Source organism: Portunus trituberculatus, chromosome 18 (genome assembly GCF_017591435.1).
Source record: "Portunus trituberculatus isolate SZX2019 chromosome 18, ASM1759143v1, whole genome shotgun sequence".
Classification (NCBI taxonomy): domain Eukaryota; kingdom Metazoa; phylum Arthropoda; class Malacostraca; order Decapoda; family Portunidae; genus Portunus; species Portunus trituberculatus.
In genome coordinates, this window is record NC_059272.1 from 5166633 (window position 1) to 5186446 (window position 19814).

General features: G+C 39.8%; 1 protein-coding gene across 5 annotated transcripts in view; it reads right to left on the minus strand.

Moving 5' to 3' along the window:
- Nucleotides 1-19814, minus strand: part of LOC123505610 (ubiquitin-like protein ATG12) — a 115998-nt gene that overhangs the window by 11818 nt on the left and 84366 nt on the right. For 3 of the 5 annotated variants that reach the window (XR_006675211.1, XM_045257143.1, XM_045257144.1), the window contains exon 2: nucleotides 15703-15839. Coding sequence is in view for 4 of the 5 variants with exons in the window: in XM_045257143.1 (XP_045113078.1) it covers nucleotides 15703-15839 (137 nt within the window). In the remaining variant the exon portion in view is untranslated. Of the gene's footprint in view, nucleotides 1-9460; nucleotides 10086-13022; nucleotides 13382-15702; nucleotides 15840-19814 lie in introns of those variants that run through there. The other 2 variants (XM_045257142.1, XM_045257141.1) reach the window with 2 other exon arrangements.

Below are 19814 nucleotides of genomic sequence, written 5' to 3' on the forward strand. Positions count from 1 at the left end.
GAGATTAAAGTAACCAAGCTTGAAATAAAAAAGTTGATGACGGAACTAGATGACGAAAAGGCAATGGGACCGGATGAAGTCTCAGGCAGAATACTGAAAGAATGTACGGAAGAACTAGCAAGTCCAATATACATCATAAAATGCTCAATAGAAAATGGAACAGTGCCAGTGGAGTGGAAAAGAGCTGAGGTGGTTCCCATATATAAGAGCGGAAGGAAGGAAGAACCTTTAAATTACAGACCGGTATCACTAACTAGTGTAATATAAAGGATGTGTGAAAAAGTAATAAAGAAGCAATGGATTGAGTTTCTTGAAGACAACAAAATATTATCAAATAGCCAATTTGGTTTTAGAAAAGGTTGGTCATGTGTAACAAATTTATTGAGTTTCTAGAATAGTTGATAAAGTACAAGAGAGAGAGGGATGGGTTGACTGTATTTATTTAGATCTAAAAAAGGCGTTTGATAAAGTGCCACATGAAAGATTACTATGGAAGTTAGAGGAGAAGGGTGGCTTAAAAGGAAGCACATTGAGATGGATGAAGAATTACTTAAGGGGGAGAGAAATAAGGACAATAGTTAAAGATATGATGTCCAAGTGGAGAACAATAGAGAGCAGAGTGCCACAGGGGTCAGTATTGGCGCCAATACTTTTTCTCGTATACATAAATGACATGCCAGAGGGAGTGAACAGCTACATAAATCTGTTTGCGGACGATGCGAAACTGTGCAGAGTCATTAAACAGAAAGAGGATTGTGAAATACTACAGGAAGACTTAAACAAGATCTGGAAATGGAGCAAAAAATGGGAGATGGAATTCAATGTGGACAAAAGCCATGTCATGGAAATGGGAAAAAGTGAAAGACGACCAGTGGGAATCTATAAGATGGGAGATGGAGTAGAACTAGAAGAAGTAAAAAAGGAAAAGGACTTAAAAGTGACAATGGAAGAAAATAAGCAACCGGTAAGTCATATTGATAGAATTTTCAGAGACATATAATTTGCTAAGGAATATTGGAGTAGCATTTCACTACATGGACAAAGAAATGATGAAGAAATTGATAAGTACTAAAATAAGACCTAGATTGGAATATGCAGGAGTTGTGTGGACTCCCCATAAGAAGAAACACATAAGAAAATTAGAGAGACTACAAAAAATGGCTACAAGAATGGTTCCAGAATTTAAAGGGATGACATATGAGGAGAGACTAAAGGCTATGGATCTACCAACCTTGGAGCAGAGAAGAGAGAGAGGGGATTTGATACAAGTTTATAAATTGATTAATGGAATGGATGAAGTGGATAATGAGAAACTGATCCTGAGAGAAGAAAGAAGATCGCATAGTAAGAAACTCAGGAAGGGACAATGTCTGAGAGATGTTAAAAAATTTAGTTTCCCACAAATATGTGTTGAGACTTGGAACAGTTTGAGTGAGGAAGTGGTGTCAGCAAAGAGTGTACATAGTTTTAAAGAAAAATTGGATAAGTGTAGATATGGAGACGGGACCACACGAGCATAAAGCCCAGGCCTTGTAAAACTACAACTAGGTAAATACACTATATGGTTTACTGGTTGATTGTTTTTTCCATCGTCACTCCTAACTCCTTTTCCTTTTTAATTTTCTCCAGTTCTACTCCATCTCCCATCTTATAGATTCCCACTGGTCGTCTTTCACTCTTTCCCATTTCCATGACATGGCTTTTGTTCACATTGAATTCCATATCCCACTTTTTACTCCATTCCCAGATCTTATTTAGGTCTTCTTGCAGTATTTCACAATCCTTCTTTTACTTTATAACTCTGCACAGTTTCGTATCATCTGCAAACAGATTTATGAAGCAGTTCACTCCTTCTGGCATGTCGTTAATATAAATGAGGAAAAGTATTGGTGCCTGTAGTCGCCAGTTGTGGTGCCTCACACTGTGATGTGAGGCTGCTGGTGATAGAGGATGCTAAGTAATAAAAGAATAGTTAATTATGATAACTTGTAATATTAAGGACATATGAGCATTAGTAAATATAACAGTAAGTAACAGTAGTGAAGATGTACGGAGGTTAACTTAGATGCAGAGAGGTAGTGAGAGGGTTGTTTATGTGCAAAGACTGATGATGCTGCGCGTAGGGTAGATATGCGCGTAGGGTAGATAAGGACACAGAGGATCGCTGCTGATTCTGCAGGGGATGAAGAAATAGGTCGCATGTGGTGTGCCCCAGCTGCCTCTGAAGGAGGCAGATTCTGTCTGTTCGTCAGTGAGAGAGGTGTTGCATTCCGCCCTCTGATTTCTCCATACATCTTATTCTGTCCAATGCCGACCCTCATTGTCGTAAGTGTTATGCCATAGTTCATTTGCTATTTGCTACTCAGCTGAGAATTATTAAGTTAATGGCTATTACACTGTGAGTTACAATACACGTATTATTGCCTTTGTGTCATTGTTCATGATACTGATTTGTTCATGATTCATGTTACTTATCTCTGTGTCAATGATTATGTATAAATAGGGCATTAAGAATTATCTGGTACATTATGATGTTTATATCGGTTATCCTTACGTCGCCTGTATGTTGTATTAATTAATCAATTATTATTATGATGGCTATATGTCTTATTTTGCATGTTTTCTTTAATTTACATTTCAATATTCCTCATATTGGTGTCAATTTGATTGTCATGCAGGTTAACCGCATTAAAGCGAGTAAACGACTGGGTCATTTTGTCATCCTGAATACTACATTCGCCCAGCGGCGACTACAGTACCAATACTGACCCCTGTGGCACTCCGCTTTCTACTGCTCTCCACTTGGACTTCATATCTTTAAATACCGTCCTTATTTCTCTCCCACTCAAATAATTTTCTATCCATCTCAATGTGCTTCCTTTTAAGCCACCCTTCTCCTCTAACTTCCATAGTAATCTTGCATGTGGCAGGCACTTTGTCAAATGCCATTTTTAAATCCAAATAAATACAGTCAACCCATCCCTCTCTCTCTTGTACTCTATCAACTATACTAGAATAGAAACTCAATAAATTAGTTACACACGACCATCTTTTTCTAAAACCAAATTGGCTATTTGATATCAATTTGTTGTCTTCAAGGAACTTGATCCATTGTTTCTTTATTATTCTTTCACACATCTTGCATATTACACTAGTTAGTGATACCGGTCTGTAATTTAAAGGTTCTTCCTTCCTTCCGCTCTTATATATGGGAACCACCTCAGCTCTTTTCCATTCTACTAGTACTGTTCCATTTTCTATTGAGCATTTTATGATGTTGTATATAGGACTTGCTAGTTCTTCCCTACATTCTTTCAGTATTCTGCCTGAGACTTCATCTGGTCCCATTGCCTTCTCTTCATCCAGTTCCTTCATTAACTCTTTTATTTCAAGCTTGGTTACTTTAATCTTTTTCATATATAGATTGTCTCTCTATTACCCTGTTGCCTTTCAAATTTGGATTCCTTAGTAAAGACCTCCTGGAATTTATTATTTAATAGTTCTGCCATACTTTTTGGGTCTTCCACCATCCCGTTCTCTCCTTTTAAACTTTCTATTGTTTCTCTTTGCCTAATTTTTCCATTTATGAATGTATAGAACAATTTTTGTTGCTCATTACATTTTTCGACAATGTCCTTTTCGAAGTTCTTTTCCTCTTCCTTCCTCACCTTAACATATTCATTTCTCGCTGCCTTGAGGTTTTCCTTATTTGCTGGATTTCTATTTCTCCACCTTTTCCATGCTCCATCTCTTTTCTCCTTTGCCCTAGCACACCTTGCAATAAACTAATCTTTCTTTCCTTCTTCTTTAGGTCTATATTTCGGGACATATTCCCTGACTCCTATTTTGTATATTTCCAAAAAAAAGTTATATTTCTTTTGCATTGTCTCTGAGTTTTCCATCTCCTCCCAGTTTACGTTTTTAAAATAGTTCTTGAGATTCTCAATATCAGCCTTTCTGTAATTTAATCAGTCTCCTTTGTATGAATCGTCTCTATCTTCCTTTCCGTCTTCTATATCTATTTCTAATATTACATGGTCACTCTTTCCCAATGGGCACTTATATCTTATATCATAATTCATTTGTATACCCCTTGTAAAAACTAGGTCCAATCTCGCCGGCTCGTCGTTTCCTTTGAATCTTGTGCATTCCTTTACTCTCTGGTCCATCATATTGTCTATCATTAGGTTCAAAAATCTTTCTCCTCAGGCTTCTTTTCCCCATACCACTTTCATAATTTTCCCAGTCCACCTCCTTACAGTTGAAATCTCCTACTAATATAACTTTTTTCCTTTCTTTAACAATTCACATTAGACTCCTTATTGTGTCATCTATCATGTCTTTATATTCTTGATTGATCCATGAATTTGTTTTTGCTGGCACATATGTTACAATGATTGTTAACTCTTTTTTTTTTAATATGCATTTTAACATACAATACTTCTGCTTTTCCTTCCCCACATTCCACATGGTTTATCACTATCTCCTTCCTTAACATAATCATGACTACTCCTCCTCTTTTACCCACTCTGTCTCTTATCCATACATTATACCTATTATCCAAGTCTATTTTGATTGCCTTATTTAGTTTTGTTTCAGCCAGGCATACAATATCTGGATTTTCTTTCTTTATGTAATCTCTTAATTCTAGTTTACTTGATAAAACCCTGTCTATGTTCGTATACATCATTTTTAGTCTTTTGCCTTTATCATTTTTAGTTAAACTTGTTCCACTTTTTTCTTTTCCTTCTCATTTATATACCATTTCCTTATCCTGTCTCCTAGAATTCTCCAAAAAAATGCCTTTTTTTCCTCTTTTGACCTTTCATTATTTTTTTCTCTTACTGCTGCTGCCAGTTCATTGTATCTCTTCCTTTCTTCCTCATTTCTATTTTTCTTTATATATATATATATCCTTGCAGCCTTCTGTTTCTCTGAGTTTAGTTGTTTTATATAATATTTCTTCTGTTGCTGCTTATGATTTTAGTAGTATTTTAATTGGTCTCATTTTTCCTTCTTGATATGGTCCCATTTTGTTTATTTCTTCTACTTCCTCTTCCATGTTCTGCCTATCTTCGTCGTTTAGATTCTTCAGTAGGTCTTTGAATGATTTCATTTTTTTTTCTCTCTTTGGTCTATATCAGTGGTTCCCAACCTGTGGTACGCGAGGGCCTTCCAGGTGGTACGCGAGCACTTTTCGGGGTCATGAACGATTTTTAGTTATTTTTACTTCACAAAAATGTTTACTGCCTATGGCCCTAACATAAAATAAAATGATTTCCGATGTGCTGTGAGCAAAGTCATGCCCCGCATTGACCAGCTGGTGGAGAAGAAGCAGATGCAGCCCTCGCATTGAGTTGAATTTTTTTTAGTTCATTTGTGTGTTCTACTTGTAAAATTATGGTAAATAAAGTAATATCTGATCGAATTGAGTTTCTCTGGAACCAGGTGGTACGCGGCGACTGTACAGGACCTCCAAGTGGTACTAGATCACTAAAAGGTTGGGAACCACTGGTCTATATCTTATATTTTTTTTCTTTTATTCCAAATATGATTACACTCTTCTTTTTTTCTGCAATTTCTCTAACTAGATTTTCTTTTGTCTTGAGGACTCCTATCATTTTGTTTGTCATATTTTCTTCTTTTTCTTTAAGTTGTTCTTGAATAACCTCCTGAAAATCAGCCTTATCTTTCTTATCTTGGACTCTCCATGCTTGTACTTCTTTTTTAATCACGTTCTGTACTCTCTCCTCTTCCTTGTTTACTAGACCTTTCAGCTTCTCTTTTTCTTTCTTGGCTTTACCGAGTCTTTCTTCCATCTGGTTTTTGTAGTTAGGTACTTTCTTTTTTAGTTCTTCATTTTCCGCTCTTAGCCTAGCTTCGTTTTCTTCCACTTTTTTTATCCTTTCTCTCAGTTTTATAAACTCTTTTTCCTGTTCTTCATTCTCTTTCATTTCCATATTCTCCTTTATCAATTTATTTAGTTTATGTTCAATATTTAACACTCTCTTAGGTAGCGAAGTATTTGTCGTATCGAAGACTTCAAATACGCACTCTCCCTCACCAACATAGTCATCATCAGCTTTCATTCCTTCTCTAGTCTCATGTCTGCATTTTGATGGAATCTCTTTTTCACTCATCATTCTTTAATAATTGATTTCATGAAAAAAAAAAAAAAAAAAAAATGAGCCCACACTACCTGCCCAGGCCACTGTAAATACTGTACAACAGGTATGTAGTGAAGATCAGCTGATTGTCGGAACGGTGCGTGCGTCCTCCCTCGACCGCATGTGTGTGTGTGTGTGTGTGTATTTACCTAGTTGTATTTACCTAGTTGTAGTTTTACAGGGCCTGGGCTTTATGCTCGTGTGACCCCGTCTCCATATCTACACTTATCTAATCTTACTTTAAAAGTATGCACACTCGTTACAGACACTACTTCATTTAAACTGTTCCACGTCTCAATACATCTTTGCAGGAAACTATATCTTTAACATCTCTCAGACATCTTCTTTTCTCAGCTTTTTACTATGTGATCTTGTGCTTCGAATGTCATGTTCTTCTCTCAGGATCAGTTTCTCGTTATCCACTTGGTCCATTCCATTGATCAATTTATAAACTTGTATCAGATCTCCTCTCTCCCTTCTTTGTTCCAGGGTTGGTAGATCCATAGCCTTTAGTCTCTCCTCATATGTCATCCCTTCAAATTCTGGAACCATTCTTGTGGTTATTTTTTGTAGTCTCTCCAACTTCCTTATGTGTTTCTTTTTATGCATATTCCAATCTGGGTCTTATTATAGTACTTATCAATTTCTTCATCATTTCTTTGTCCATGCAGTGAAATGCTACTCCAATATTCCTTAACAAATTATATGTCTCTCTAAAAATTCTATCAATATGGCTTACCGGATGATTGTTTTCTTCCATCGTCACTCCTAAGTCCTTTTCCTTTTTTACTTTCTCCAGTTCTACTCCATCTCCCATCTTATAGATTTCCATGGGTCGTCTCTCACTCATTCCCATTTCCATGACATGGCTTTTGTTCACATTGAATTCCATTTTCCACTTTTTACTCCATTCCCAGATCTTATTTAGGTCTTCTTGCAGTATTTCGCAATCCTCCTTTTGCTTTATAACTCTGCACAATTTTTTATCATATGCAAACAGATTGATGTAGCTGTTCACTCCTTCTGGCATGTCGTTAATATAAATGAGGAAAAGTATTGGTGCCAATACTGACCCCTGTGGTACTCTGCTTTCTACTGCTCTCCACTTGGTCTTCATATCTTTAACTACCGTTCTTATTTCTCTCCCCTTCAAATCATTTTCTATCTATCTCAATGTGCTTCCTTTTAAGCCACCCTTCTCCTCTAACTTCCATAGTAATCTTGCATGTGGCACTTTGTCAAATGCCTTTTTTAAATCCAAATAAATACAGTCAATCCATCCCTCTCTCTCTTGTACTCTATCAACTATACTAGAATAGAAACTCAATAAATTAGTTACACACGATCGTCTTTTTCTAAAACCAAATTGGCTATTTGATATTAATTTGTTGTCTTCAAGGAACTCGATCCATTGTTTCTTTATTATTCTTTCACACATCTTGCATATTACACTAGTTAGTGATACCAGTCTGTAATTTAAAGGTTCTTCCTTTTTTCCACCCTTATATATGGGAACCACCTCAGCTCTTTTCCATTCTACTGGTACTGTTCCATTTTCTATTGAGCATTTTATGATGTTGTATATAGGACTTGCTAGTTCTTCCCTACATTCTTTCAGTATTCTGCCTGAGACTTCATCTGGTCCCATTGGATTCTCATCATCCAGTCCCTTCATTAATTCTTTTATTTCAAGCATGGTTACTTTAATTTCTTTCATATAGACTGTCTCTCTATTATCCTGTGGTCTTTCAAATTTGGATTCCTCCTGGAATTTATTATTTAATAGTTCTTCCATACTTTTTGGGTCTTCCACTATCCCATTCTCTCCTTTTAACCTTTCTATTGTTTCTTTTTGCCTAATTTTTCCATTTATGAATCTGTAGAACAATTTTGGTTGGTCCATACATTTTTCGACAATGTTCTTTTCAAAGTTCTTTTCCTCTTCCTTCCTCACCTTAACATATTCATTTCTCACTGCCTTGAAGTTTTCCTTATTTACTGGATTTCTATTTCTCCTCCACCTTTTCCATGCTCAATCTCTTTTTTCCTTTGCCCTAGCACACCTTGCATTAAACCAATCTTTCTTTTCTTTTTCTTTATGTCTATATTTCGGGACATATTCCCTGACTCCTGTTTTGTATATTTTAAAAAATAAGTTATACTTGTCTTGCATCGTCTCTGAGTTTTCCATCTCCTCCCAGTTTACGTTTTTAAAATAGTTCTCAATATCAGCCTTTCTGTAATTTAATCAGTCTCCTTTGTATGAATCATCTCTATCTTCCTTTCCCTCTTCTATATCCATTTCTAATATTACATGGTCACTCTTTCCCAATATGTATGTGTGTGTGTGTGTTTCTTTTTACCTATTTGTGATTTAAGGGGCCTGAGCTTGGCTCTCTATGTCCTGTCTCTTTGTCCACATTTATCAAGTGTGTCCTTCATCTGATTGACACTCGCCACACACACCACCTCTCTACTCAATTTGTTCCATTTGTCAATGCCACGACATGGGAAGCTATACTTCTTGACATCTCCCATACAACTGACCTTCATTTGTATTTTCTTTGGGTGTCCTCTCAGTTGATTGTTGGGAGACATCCTTATCAAGTCTTTTCTATCTAGGATATCCATTTCATTTACAATTTTATACATTGTTATCATATCTCCCCTCTCATTTCTTTCTTCTAACGTGAGTAAATCCAGTCTTCTTAATCTCTTCTCGTATGGCACCTCCTTAAAACCTGGTATCATTCTCGTTCCCAACTGCTGCACTCTTTCTAGTTTCTTCATATGTGGTGATCATATCACCGCTACATATTCCAACTGAGGTCTAATTAAGGTGGTTAATATTTTCTTTATCATATTCCCATCCAAGTACAGTAAGTCCTCCTTATACGGTACTTCATTATCCGGTAAATTCAGAGTTACAGTGTTTGGTAATTTCTACCCTCGATTTGATTTACAGTAAGAAAAATTCACAGATACGGTATCCACTCATGTTTTTGTTTACGCTGTACCGTAGTGCCACCACACCGCACGGCCACCACAACAATCAGTCTCTTCCCACATTTCCTACTGAACACAAGTGAAATCCTTATGGCGTGTTTTTTGTGGATATTATGAGTAAGAGCTGAAATCCCTACTGTCCCTTAGCCTCGGGACACACATCATCTGATAGAATACATGGCGAGTGAAAAGGTAAATAAAAACATTTTCTCTTTATTTCTTTTGTACAGTACTTTACATTTTTTTTATATGACTATCTTCATGTATTTTCATGTCTGTAGGGGTGACTTTCAACGTGCTGGAACACATCCCCTATTATTACATGTTATAACAGGTTTGGTATACGGTAATTTTGATTTGCGGTAAGGTTTTCAGGAACACATATGTACCGTACAATGAGGACTTACTGTACTTGAATGAGAATCCAATACTTTGTAGTGTGTTGTAAGTTTTTCCAAATATTCTGTTAATAACACTTGTAAGTTTTAGTTGCAATTACAATTGCATGGCGGGGTTGGGGACTAGAATGGGGATGAATGTCTAATATTGATGTACATGTTCCCAATACTTCACAACATAAAAATCAGTGTTTCATGCATATTTACCGGAGATATGACAACACCAATCTAAACCGGACGCTCCCCTTAATGGAAGGGTTACAGCACCCCCCTGAACTAGTGCTATTAGACCCATAAGGGCCCCCATATCAATCATTTATGGTATCTTTACACTTCACCATGTTACGCACTATGGACTCATTAACAAAGTAAAATCTGCCTACTTTACAGAGCTTCTCACCTGCCTCAACTTTGGCTATGATGTCTACCTTCTCTTGAAGCGAAACATTTCTACGTTTCTTGATAAGCTATTTCTGTAATACCCTTCTTTTTGGAAGGAGCCATATTCACAAACCTAGAAAGATCACAAATATTATGTATCACCAACCTAGAAAGATAAAAAATATCATATGCTTAGCAAAACATTAAACATGAAACTGTAATACAGGCAAGATGTAGAAGTGACGGTGTGCATAAAGCCGGAAACGCATTAATTGAGGTGCGCAGTAAACGAGGACCTCTGCACTAAAAAATGCACAAACTTGCTCAATGATACCAGATAATACACAGTGTTCACTAGTATCACCCAGACTTGTTTACAACCAGTCTGGCTCTCCAATCTTCTTCAAAAGAAAGGATGCCCGTCAAAGCTGCAGAACCTTTAGGATGGACTGTACACAGTGATGAAGCAGTTAACAGATGTCACGTATTGGATCTAAAAGGAGCAGTTGAGGCATTCACATGGTACTGCCTGTGGCAGTACCATGATCTTGAAGGGTTTTCATGGGGCAGTGAAGCTCGCCAAGGATCTTCAGTAAAAGATAGCGAAAACCAGGATGGCATGGGTGAGGGAGGCAGGAATGCAAAGTTGGAGGTCAAAGAGGATTGGGCTGGATGCAATACTGACCTAGAAACAGCAGAAGAGGAGACTATTCTGGAAGGATTGACTACTGTGGAGCCAGAGGAGGATTGCCAACATGCTTCTAGAAAGTCAATGCCTGTGCAACATAAGGGCTGTGTAATATATGGAGGCAGTTTATTGCAGGCAATAAAACTGTAGGGAGACGGTAGTGTTACAGGAATGTAATCCCTATTTTCCTCATATATTCTCAATCAATCAATCATGGAGGGCCATACACCACGGGGGCCTTGCTTCATCTACCCTATGATGCCACTCCAGGTGGTCATGCCTAATGAGTCTCCAGGCAGGCTCCCTTCCCATTCCAAGTAACTCCCAGCAAGAGGCATCGACTTGCTGCAGCCATGAGTTTTGTGGACATCCCCTTGGCCTCCTCCATGCTGGGTTATCCCTTTCGGAGACAACCTGATGTCTAGAATTGGCTTCCGGGTAGCGTACAACATGTCCATATAGCTGCAATTGGCGTTGACGGACTATGCTGGTAATTGGCCTCAAATCAGTCTCATGGAGCCATCACTGATTTGACACAAAGTCATACCAGTGGCACCCCATGATCCTGTGAAGGTATCTAGTACCAAAGACATAAATTTGCCTCTTAAGATTGGTGTTCAGCATCCATGTCTCACAACCATAGAGTAAGACAGGAATCACCAGCAACTTGAAGATCTGAATCTTCATCCATCTGCACAGGTACCGATGACTCCAAATACATGTGTTCAGCAAGTCCATAACGTCATTGGGCAGGCCAATCCGCCATACAACTTCCTGGCTTGACCCACCGTCGTTACTCACTACACTACCAAGGTATGTGAAGTTTCCCGAGTCCTCAATGTCCCCACCACACGCATGGACATGGTCTTCAGCTGGGAAACCTGGAGTCCCAAGGGCTTCACCTCTTTGTGCAGTGCCTCTAGAGCCATTACCAGAAGCTCCAGTGACTCAGTAAAAATTACTGCATCAATCAGCAAAGACAAGATCTGTAATCTCAGTATTGCTGATAGATGCTCCACAATGACTTTGGTCTACATCTCTGCCTAATACCCAGTCCATACAAATGCTAAAAAATGATGAAGCAAGCACACTCCTGTATTCAGAGAAAAGAAGCTGGACACACCCCCTTCACACTTCAAACCACTCACAGTCCTGGAGTAGAGGCCAGTTAATAGACCAATAATCTTTGCAGGAATCCCACAGAGATGCAGAAGATCCCAGAGTGTCTCTCAAATGTCTTCTTGAGATCAACATAGACTGCAAGCAACCCTTGTTGAAACTCACATTGGTGCTCCACCAGTATGCAAAGTGCTAGGATCTGGTCAGTTGTTGACTTACCAGGTGTGAACCCAGACTGTTCAGGTCTCTGGTATTTCAGCAGGTGACTGTAAATGAGCAAGCACCTTGCCTGGTACGGTGAGCAGTGTTATACCGCGGTAGTTGTTGCATTCCTGACAGTCTCCTTTCCCTTTCCAGATAGGGATGACCAACCCCTTTTTCCAGTCAAGGGGAATGGTACCTGATTGCCATACAGCAGTCAAGACAACATGCAACCCATGGATCATGGCCTCACACCCTACCTTGAGCAGCTCAGCACTGATATTACAGATGTCAGCTGCCTTTCCATCCCTCAACTTTGATGCAGCCTCTTTGACATCCTCAATGGAGGGTGCAGTTTCGTCAATGGGTGGATCAGCATCCAACATCTGTAACCCTGCAGTTTGGAGCTGTCAGCTTGGAGGATCCACTGTGAACAGCTGCTCAAACTACTCACCCCAACAAGGCATCTGCCCATCTGTGTCTGATACGAGGCAACCATCTGCTGTTCGGATAGCGCTCGCTTGAGATGTAGACTTGTAGTAGAGTTTCTTCAGGGCTTGATATGCAGGTCAGAGGTCATTAGCATGTAAATGACACTCTACGACCTCTGACATACCTTTCCTTGTCTCTCCTCAGGAGAGCTCTTACCCTAAAGGACAGAGCCCTGTACTGGTTGTAGTTCCCAGCCAGTCTGGCAGCGCGACTCTCCTCAATACTGTCCAGGGTCTCTACTGAGGCGAAACCACTCTGTGACCTTGGGCACTCACCAACATGTTCCTTGACAGCCTCAAGTGTCACGTTTCAAGGTATCCCATAGCTCTACCAGATCCTCAAGAGTGTCGAGCACTCCAAACTAATAAGAGACTGTCACTGCATACTCCTGGGCACATGTCAAGTCTTTCAGTTTCTCAAGATAAAGCACTGTGTGGTCACATCTTGGAGGCTTTCTGGACATGACATGGAGCTTGAGTGTAGCAACAACATGCCTGTGATCAGTCGCAAAAAACTCGGCACTCTGGAAAACTGTGCAGTTCTGGAGGATCCTCCGAGTACTAACACAGATATACAGGTAACTCTTGATTTACGCGCGTTTAATTTACATGTTTTTGTTAATACGCAACCGAAAAAATATAATTAATTAAATTTGCACGATCGGTTTGCTTATACATGATTTGGCCCCACTGCATTTTCAAACTGAGCGCCAGACGCAATTTCAAACTGTGCACCAGAGAGTTCCGCAGCTGGCTGATAGGTGGGACCTCCGCTGCTCATTCATCTTCCCGCACCTCATTTGCAGCACACCAGTGGAAGATGTAGTACCAGAAGAGGATGTGGACGAACCCGTGGAAGCGGTGGAAGCAGATGAAGGGCAAGTGGATGATGACGTCTTTGACTCGGAGATGGACAGCGACGGCGAGTGCCTGTGAGGGGTGAAGACATTGGCGTCCTGCGTTTATTTTTTTACTAGTGTTTACTTTTATACTGTGGGGTTATTTTTGATAAGTGGATTTTTGATAAGGTGGAAAAGCTCAGAAGAAGATGGTGACTGACTGTGGCGTAAGTGGTGAAAGAAGTGACGCAGTGAGTGTTGTGTTTACGTATTCTTTGCTTTGTTGTTTTCTCTTATTATTTTTTGCTTTCTTTTATCATTTCTTGCTTTTCCCTTTACTTTAAATAATAATAACATGTTAATATAGCCAAATAAATAGAGTATTTTGTACAAATTTTTTTGGACCACATCCCACATCCCTCCTATATCTATTGTTTCTTATGAGAATTATAAGTTTGTTTTACGCGAGTTTTGAAATACACAATGCCTCTTGGAATGCATCTATCGTGTAAATCAAGAGTTACCTGTAGTTGATCTCCTTTACTACCTCTCCGGCATTGCTATACAAAGTCCAGTGGTGCAGCACTGGTCTCTGATACCAAGATCCTACAATTCTCAACCTTCTGGATCTTGCAAGGTTCAGAAGGACAGAGCTGTTGTTGTTCCTTGTACCAGAGCCATGGTGACCAACACATAGGTCGTAGCCAGCTTTCTCAAGTGCCTGTGACAGCATTAAAGTTGCCGAAGACAAGTGCATCACGACAGGGACAATGGTCCCGTACAGAGTCTAGTTTGGCGTAGAACGTCTCCTTCGCTTCAGTTTTACACATCTTGGTAGGAACATATACTGCAACAACAGACATGAAGCCTAAACTGTGCTTCAGCCTTAGTCACATTATACGTTCATCAACCAGAGTAACCTCTACAACGAACGGCTGCAGTCTGCTGGAGATGCCTATGGCTACCCCCCTTGACATGGTGACCATTGCTCATGCCAGACTGGTCTCACCACTGCCAGGCCTCCTTGTCTAAGAGAATTGCACTATATCCACCCTCAGCCTACTCAGCTCATCCAATAAATGAAGCAATCGTTGATCTTCTGAGAGGCTCAGGACATTCTAGGAGCCCACACGTAGAACCCTCTGAAGGTTTACCCCAAGAATGGTCCGACGAGCAGGTGCCACGTCTGCAATCCCACCGGCGCCCCAAAAATTAAAAATAGGGCAAGGAGATCCTCCCATCCCTCTACAGTTTATTATATGAGAATTCATCATTTAGGAAATGTTAGAAAACTAGTACAGGCAACCCCCGCTTAAAGAAGGGGTTATGTTCCTGAAAAACACTTCGTTAAGCGAAACTTCGCTTCGCAAAGTGAGAGTGCATCATAGTATAGTAAAAGGTTTGATGAAAGTAAAAATTATGAAGTTAAACATTTAGGTAGTTTAATTTAAGTCATTATAATGTACACTAATGTATGTATGCACATAACTTTATAATGTTGATGATCTTAACTTTATAAAGGGAGGGAAAGTGAAACGGGAAAGACATTAACCAGCAACCTGTGGAATGTAAACAAAGTGCGCATCATTGTACCACATACAAAACTTATGTACCACATTTCCACAAGGCTTTCCATTTTATCCATTGTAGAGTCATGAGTTCAGGTGGTTCTTTTAGCTTGCAAGGAAGATACGGTCTCACCAGCCTTCTTAATCAAGTCTGCTGACTTGAAAATAGTAGACAGTAGATGGAGTCAAGATGGTGGCAAGCAATGTTATTAGTTTTCTGGCCTCTCTCGTGTCTGTGAATAATATCCAGGTTCACTTCGAGAGTAAGAGACTTCCTGGTCTTCTTAGGAATGCTAGGCCACATTGCAGGGCGTTTTGGTGGTAAGTTGAGCTGGGGAAGACGAGCTACTGCTGACGCTGTTATGTTTTGACTGGGGAGTGAGTGGTGCGCGTGTTGTCCACGAGAGGCTTGATCTTGATCTTAATTCTACAGGTGTCTCAGGATTTCTCCTGAGGCAGGCCTTAGTACCAGCAGCTCCTGGTGTATTCAAAAGCCTGTCAGCTTGCGTGATACGGTGGGGCTTTCAAATTTGGAAAAAATTACCAGGATAAAAACTTCGTTAAAGCGAGTTTGGTGTTCGTTATACGAGCAGATGGTAGTAAAATGAAACCTTCGTTGTAGCGAAATTTCGTTGTGTGAACCTTCGTTAAACGGGGGTTGCCTGTATTACTATCAGAGAGGGTTTTTTGCATTATCAGAGAAAAACAAGGACACTGAGACAAACAGTTTCGAGCACAATAAAGATATGAAGTGAAGCACACACAGAAGTGTACAGTAGTGAATAAAGCACAGGGCACACAAATGAATGGATAAAGGGAATATATAAATCATACAAGAGCATACCAAAGAGTCATTCTGGTCCAGCTTCAGATACTTTCGGATGAACTCAGCTACCCAGCCCACTTGCTTCTCTCCCTCCACTGCCCACCTTTTCTTTTTCATAATTGGTGCATCTCCAGTTGCTTTCAGCAGCACATCAACTAGAATGGAATAAGATCTGGTCATTAGATTTGAATAGCAAAATACACAAATACACTGGAATCTTACATCTGACAATTTTGCATACAATAAATTAACTTCTTGAGACATCACTAAACCTCTACCAATATTCATGTCTAACACAGCATTTCAAATCTAACAAAATAATTCCAGCGACGGTTCAAACCACTTGCTCCTTAGGTGAGTGCATGACCTCATTACATAGAAACATATTTGTATTGAGCATTTAGGTGTGGCTCTTTGGGTATTTGGCATGCACCACACCTAAGATGATCTGAGAATACAGTGTTCTCTCATTTATTATGGGGTATGTGTTCTGTAACCACCCGTGAAAGGTGAAAATCCATGAAGTAGGGACACTATATATATATACTTCGCTATATACGTAACATTCTAAACCCTTTTAAGCCTCCCAACACTATTATCAACCCTTCCTGCTACTGTACAAGCCTTCCCCACACTTTTATCAACCGTTCCCTCTACTGTATTGCATTACCCCGCACTCTTATAAACATTTTTGTAGGGAGTGTGGGGGTTTGCTGACTCTTTGTATGTGACTGTGAAGAAAATATTCCAAGTGAGGAACAAGGGAGATGAAGACAGAAAAGTTGGAGTGAAGCTGCAAAACTGGTGGGAGAAGCAGCAGCATGTGAAGTGGGAAGACCTGGTCCAAAGGGTTGCAGACCAAGTGAATCAGGCTGAGTAGATGTGTCGAGAGCAAACAGTTAGGGAGTGGAAGAAAGCCAAAGAGGTTTGTGAGAAGTACCTATTCTTTGTGAATCAGCATGCACATTGCCTCATCTAGGTGATGCTAGTTCAGTTAGGTTAGGGTTGGTTTAAGTTAAGGTTTGATTAAATTATGTTAAAGTTAGAGTCAGGTTAGTTTTGGTTATACAGTGGGGACTCAATACTCAAACATCTTAATAGTAGAGCTTTTCAACACTCAAACTCAAAAATTTGATTTAATACTAAAAAAAATACCTGATAGTCGAACATCCACACATGTGGTTGTAAACAAATGCTCCCTGGCCTTTCCCTCCCCCATCCAACAGTTGTGCTGCTGCGGTCTTTAGAATAACATTCTCTTATGTTCTGTCTGTAGTTCTTTATTTATAAACTTACATTAACACCAAAGGCTTATTAGTGATGAATATATCTAGTAATTGAACAGCTGCACACATGGTTGTAAATAAAGCTCTGGCCTCTCCCTCTCCACCGTCGCCATTGTCCTGTTCTAATATGGTATTACCAGTAAAAAACAAATTGCCGATATTCTGGTATACAGGATACTGGTGTGCATCCCTAGTCCTGCTGCAGTCTTGAGAAAAACCACATTCTTCTATATTCTATCGGTAGTTTTTCATTTAGAAACTTACAATGGCACTAAAGAGGCTTATTGGTGGTGAAAACAAGGAATCTAATGAAAGTGCAAGTCTTATTGAGTCACATCCCTCCAATAGTGGGTTCTCAGGAATCACATGAGACGTTTTCATGGACGGTGACTTGTCCTCTGACGAACTCCCTCCTCCTCCCGACCCTTCTCCCCTCCTCATATGCTATCCATCACTAGCTTTCACTTACAGTATGGACATATCAAAATAAAATAAATAAAAAAATACTTTGAAATTTTTATAAACTTAAGGTTTTGCTAAGATTAGAATGAATTACCTGATTTATAGGTATCGAGTCAATCTTTTGATACCTGAACAGCCATTTGGAATGAATTAAGTTCAAGCATTGAATCTTCACTGTATTTTCATTCAAATGTCATATCAGCGAAGTGAAAGAGCTGCGAAGGAGGAGCAGGGAAATGAGGAGAGCTGGAGGGACCACTATATTAAGAGACTGGCTTTAGTTTTATCCCACAGGGCTTGCAGGATTACCCCAAGTAGGTTATATCTAGTTTAAGGGGAGGTGATGGTTTTTACTTAACCCTTACGTTCCGGTGATTAAACTATTTTCCAATATCCATGACGGGTAAAAATGGTAAACCTAGAAATGGTAAACCTAGAAATTATCAGAAGAATTATTTTCTCTTTGTTATTCTGAATACAATGATGTACTTTCTAGCTCGATGTGACCTCTGAAAGTTTAGTTATTGCCTTATCAAGGATTCCTCCTCCGCCCGCTGTGTGATCCGTCAAGCAGAAACAGCTCAGTGAGCGATGACACTGCGCAAACACACACACACTCTCTCTCTCTCTCTCATCTTGGAAGATAAATTGTACACTTCCAATGAGAGAGAGAGAGAGAGAGAGAGAGAGAGAGAGAGAGAGAGAGAGAGAGAGAGAGAGAGAGAGAGAGAGAGAGAGAGAGAGAGAGAGAGAGAGAGAGAGAGAGAGAGTATTCTTTCACCTTTTCATATCCAGTTTCAAGCAAATAACATGTAGATATCATCTCTCTCTCTCTCTCTCTCTCTCTCTCTCTCTCTCTCACACACACGCTCCTTGATCGTCTTCCCAGAACACCAATTCAATGAGAGAGAGAGAGAGAGAGAGAGAGAGAGAGAGAGAGAGAGAGAGAGAGAGAGAGAGAGAGAGAGAGAGAGAGAGAGAGAGAGAGAGAGAGAGAGAGAGAGAGAGAGAGAGAGAGAGAGAGAGAGAGAGAGAGAGAGAGAGAGAGTATTCTTTCACCCTTTTTCATATCCAGTTTCAAGCAAATAACATGTAGGTATCATCTCTATCTCTCTCTCTCTCTCTCACACACACACACACACTCCCTTGATCGTCTTCCCAGAACACGAGAGGCACGCCTGCGTCTCCGTGAGCCACTCTGGGTTCTCAATACGATGTTTGGAGTTTGTTCTCCATCACCACTATCTCTGTCTTCTCTCTGTTCTGAGAAAACAGGTGGATCCTCTGAATCATTTTCCAAGTCTTCACTACTGCTGTCTTCGCTTTCTTCAGTTTCTTCCTCATAATCACTGTCACTGTAGTCAGACTCAGAAACACTGCTAAATAAAAATTATCTGTCTTGTTCCATAGTGAGTTATGAACTGAGATGTCCCTTCGCTCTTATCAGGGTACTTTTGACACGGCGGGTCACTGGGGTTGCCAAGTGTCGCCCTCAAAATGGGAGAATAGCTTAGTTACCCCTAAATATACAGAGCTAGTGGCAACACTACGGGTGGAAAAAGAAGCCAGATACTTCCACTCGCCATCTGACTCGAGAAACCGCGCGTGGAGCTCAAACATGAGGCGCGAAAATTCTTGATTACGGGAATGATCGCCGTCGCTACGGACACACTGATGCAATCGTTCATATACGATCGCCGGAACATAAGGGTTAAAAGGTGTTTTTTTTTTGGTCAGATTCTCATGAAATTTGGTGTCTTTATGTATTAGTGCCTCAATTACAAGAATCCCAAATATTATTGAAATATGATAATTAGTTTCCAAGACAAAAATATAATACATGCTGAAAATGGCAATAAAGACCATCAGCATTCTTTGCTATTTCTCGAATGTTTTTCATCCTACCACAGGCAAACCCCAATTAACGAACGTTCATACAACGAAATTTCGCTACAACGAACATTTCCTTTTACTACCATCTGCTCGTATAACGAACACCAAACTCGCTTTAACAAAATTTTATCCAGGTAATTTTTTCCAAGTTTGAAAGTCCCGCCATACCACACAAGCTGACAGGCATTTGAATATACCAGCACCTCTCATGGACAAAACATGCACCACTCACTCCCCTACCCTTCCCCGCTCTTATTAGTTCAAAACAATAACAGTGTCCAGCAGCAGCTCGTCTTCTCTCACTCAACGTGCCACCAAAACGCCCTGCAACCAGCCCTGCAATGTTGCCTAGCATTGTTAAGAAGACCAGGAAGTCTCTTACTCTCAAAGTGAAGCTGGATATTATTCACAGACATGAGAGAGGCGAGAAAACTAATAGCATTGCTTGCCACCATGGCTTGACTCCATCTACTGTCTCTACTATTTTCA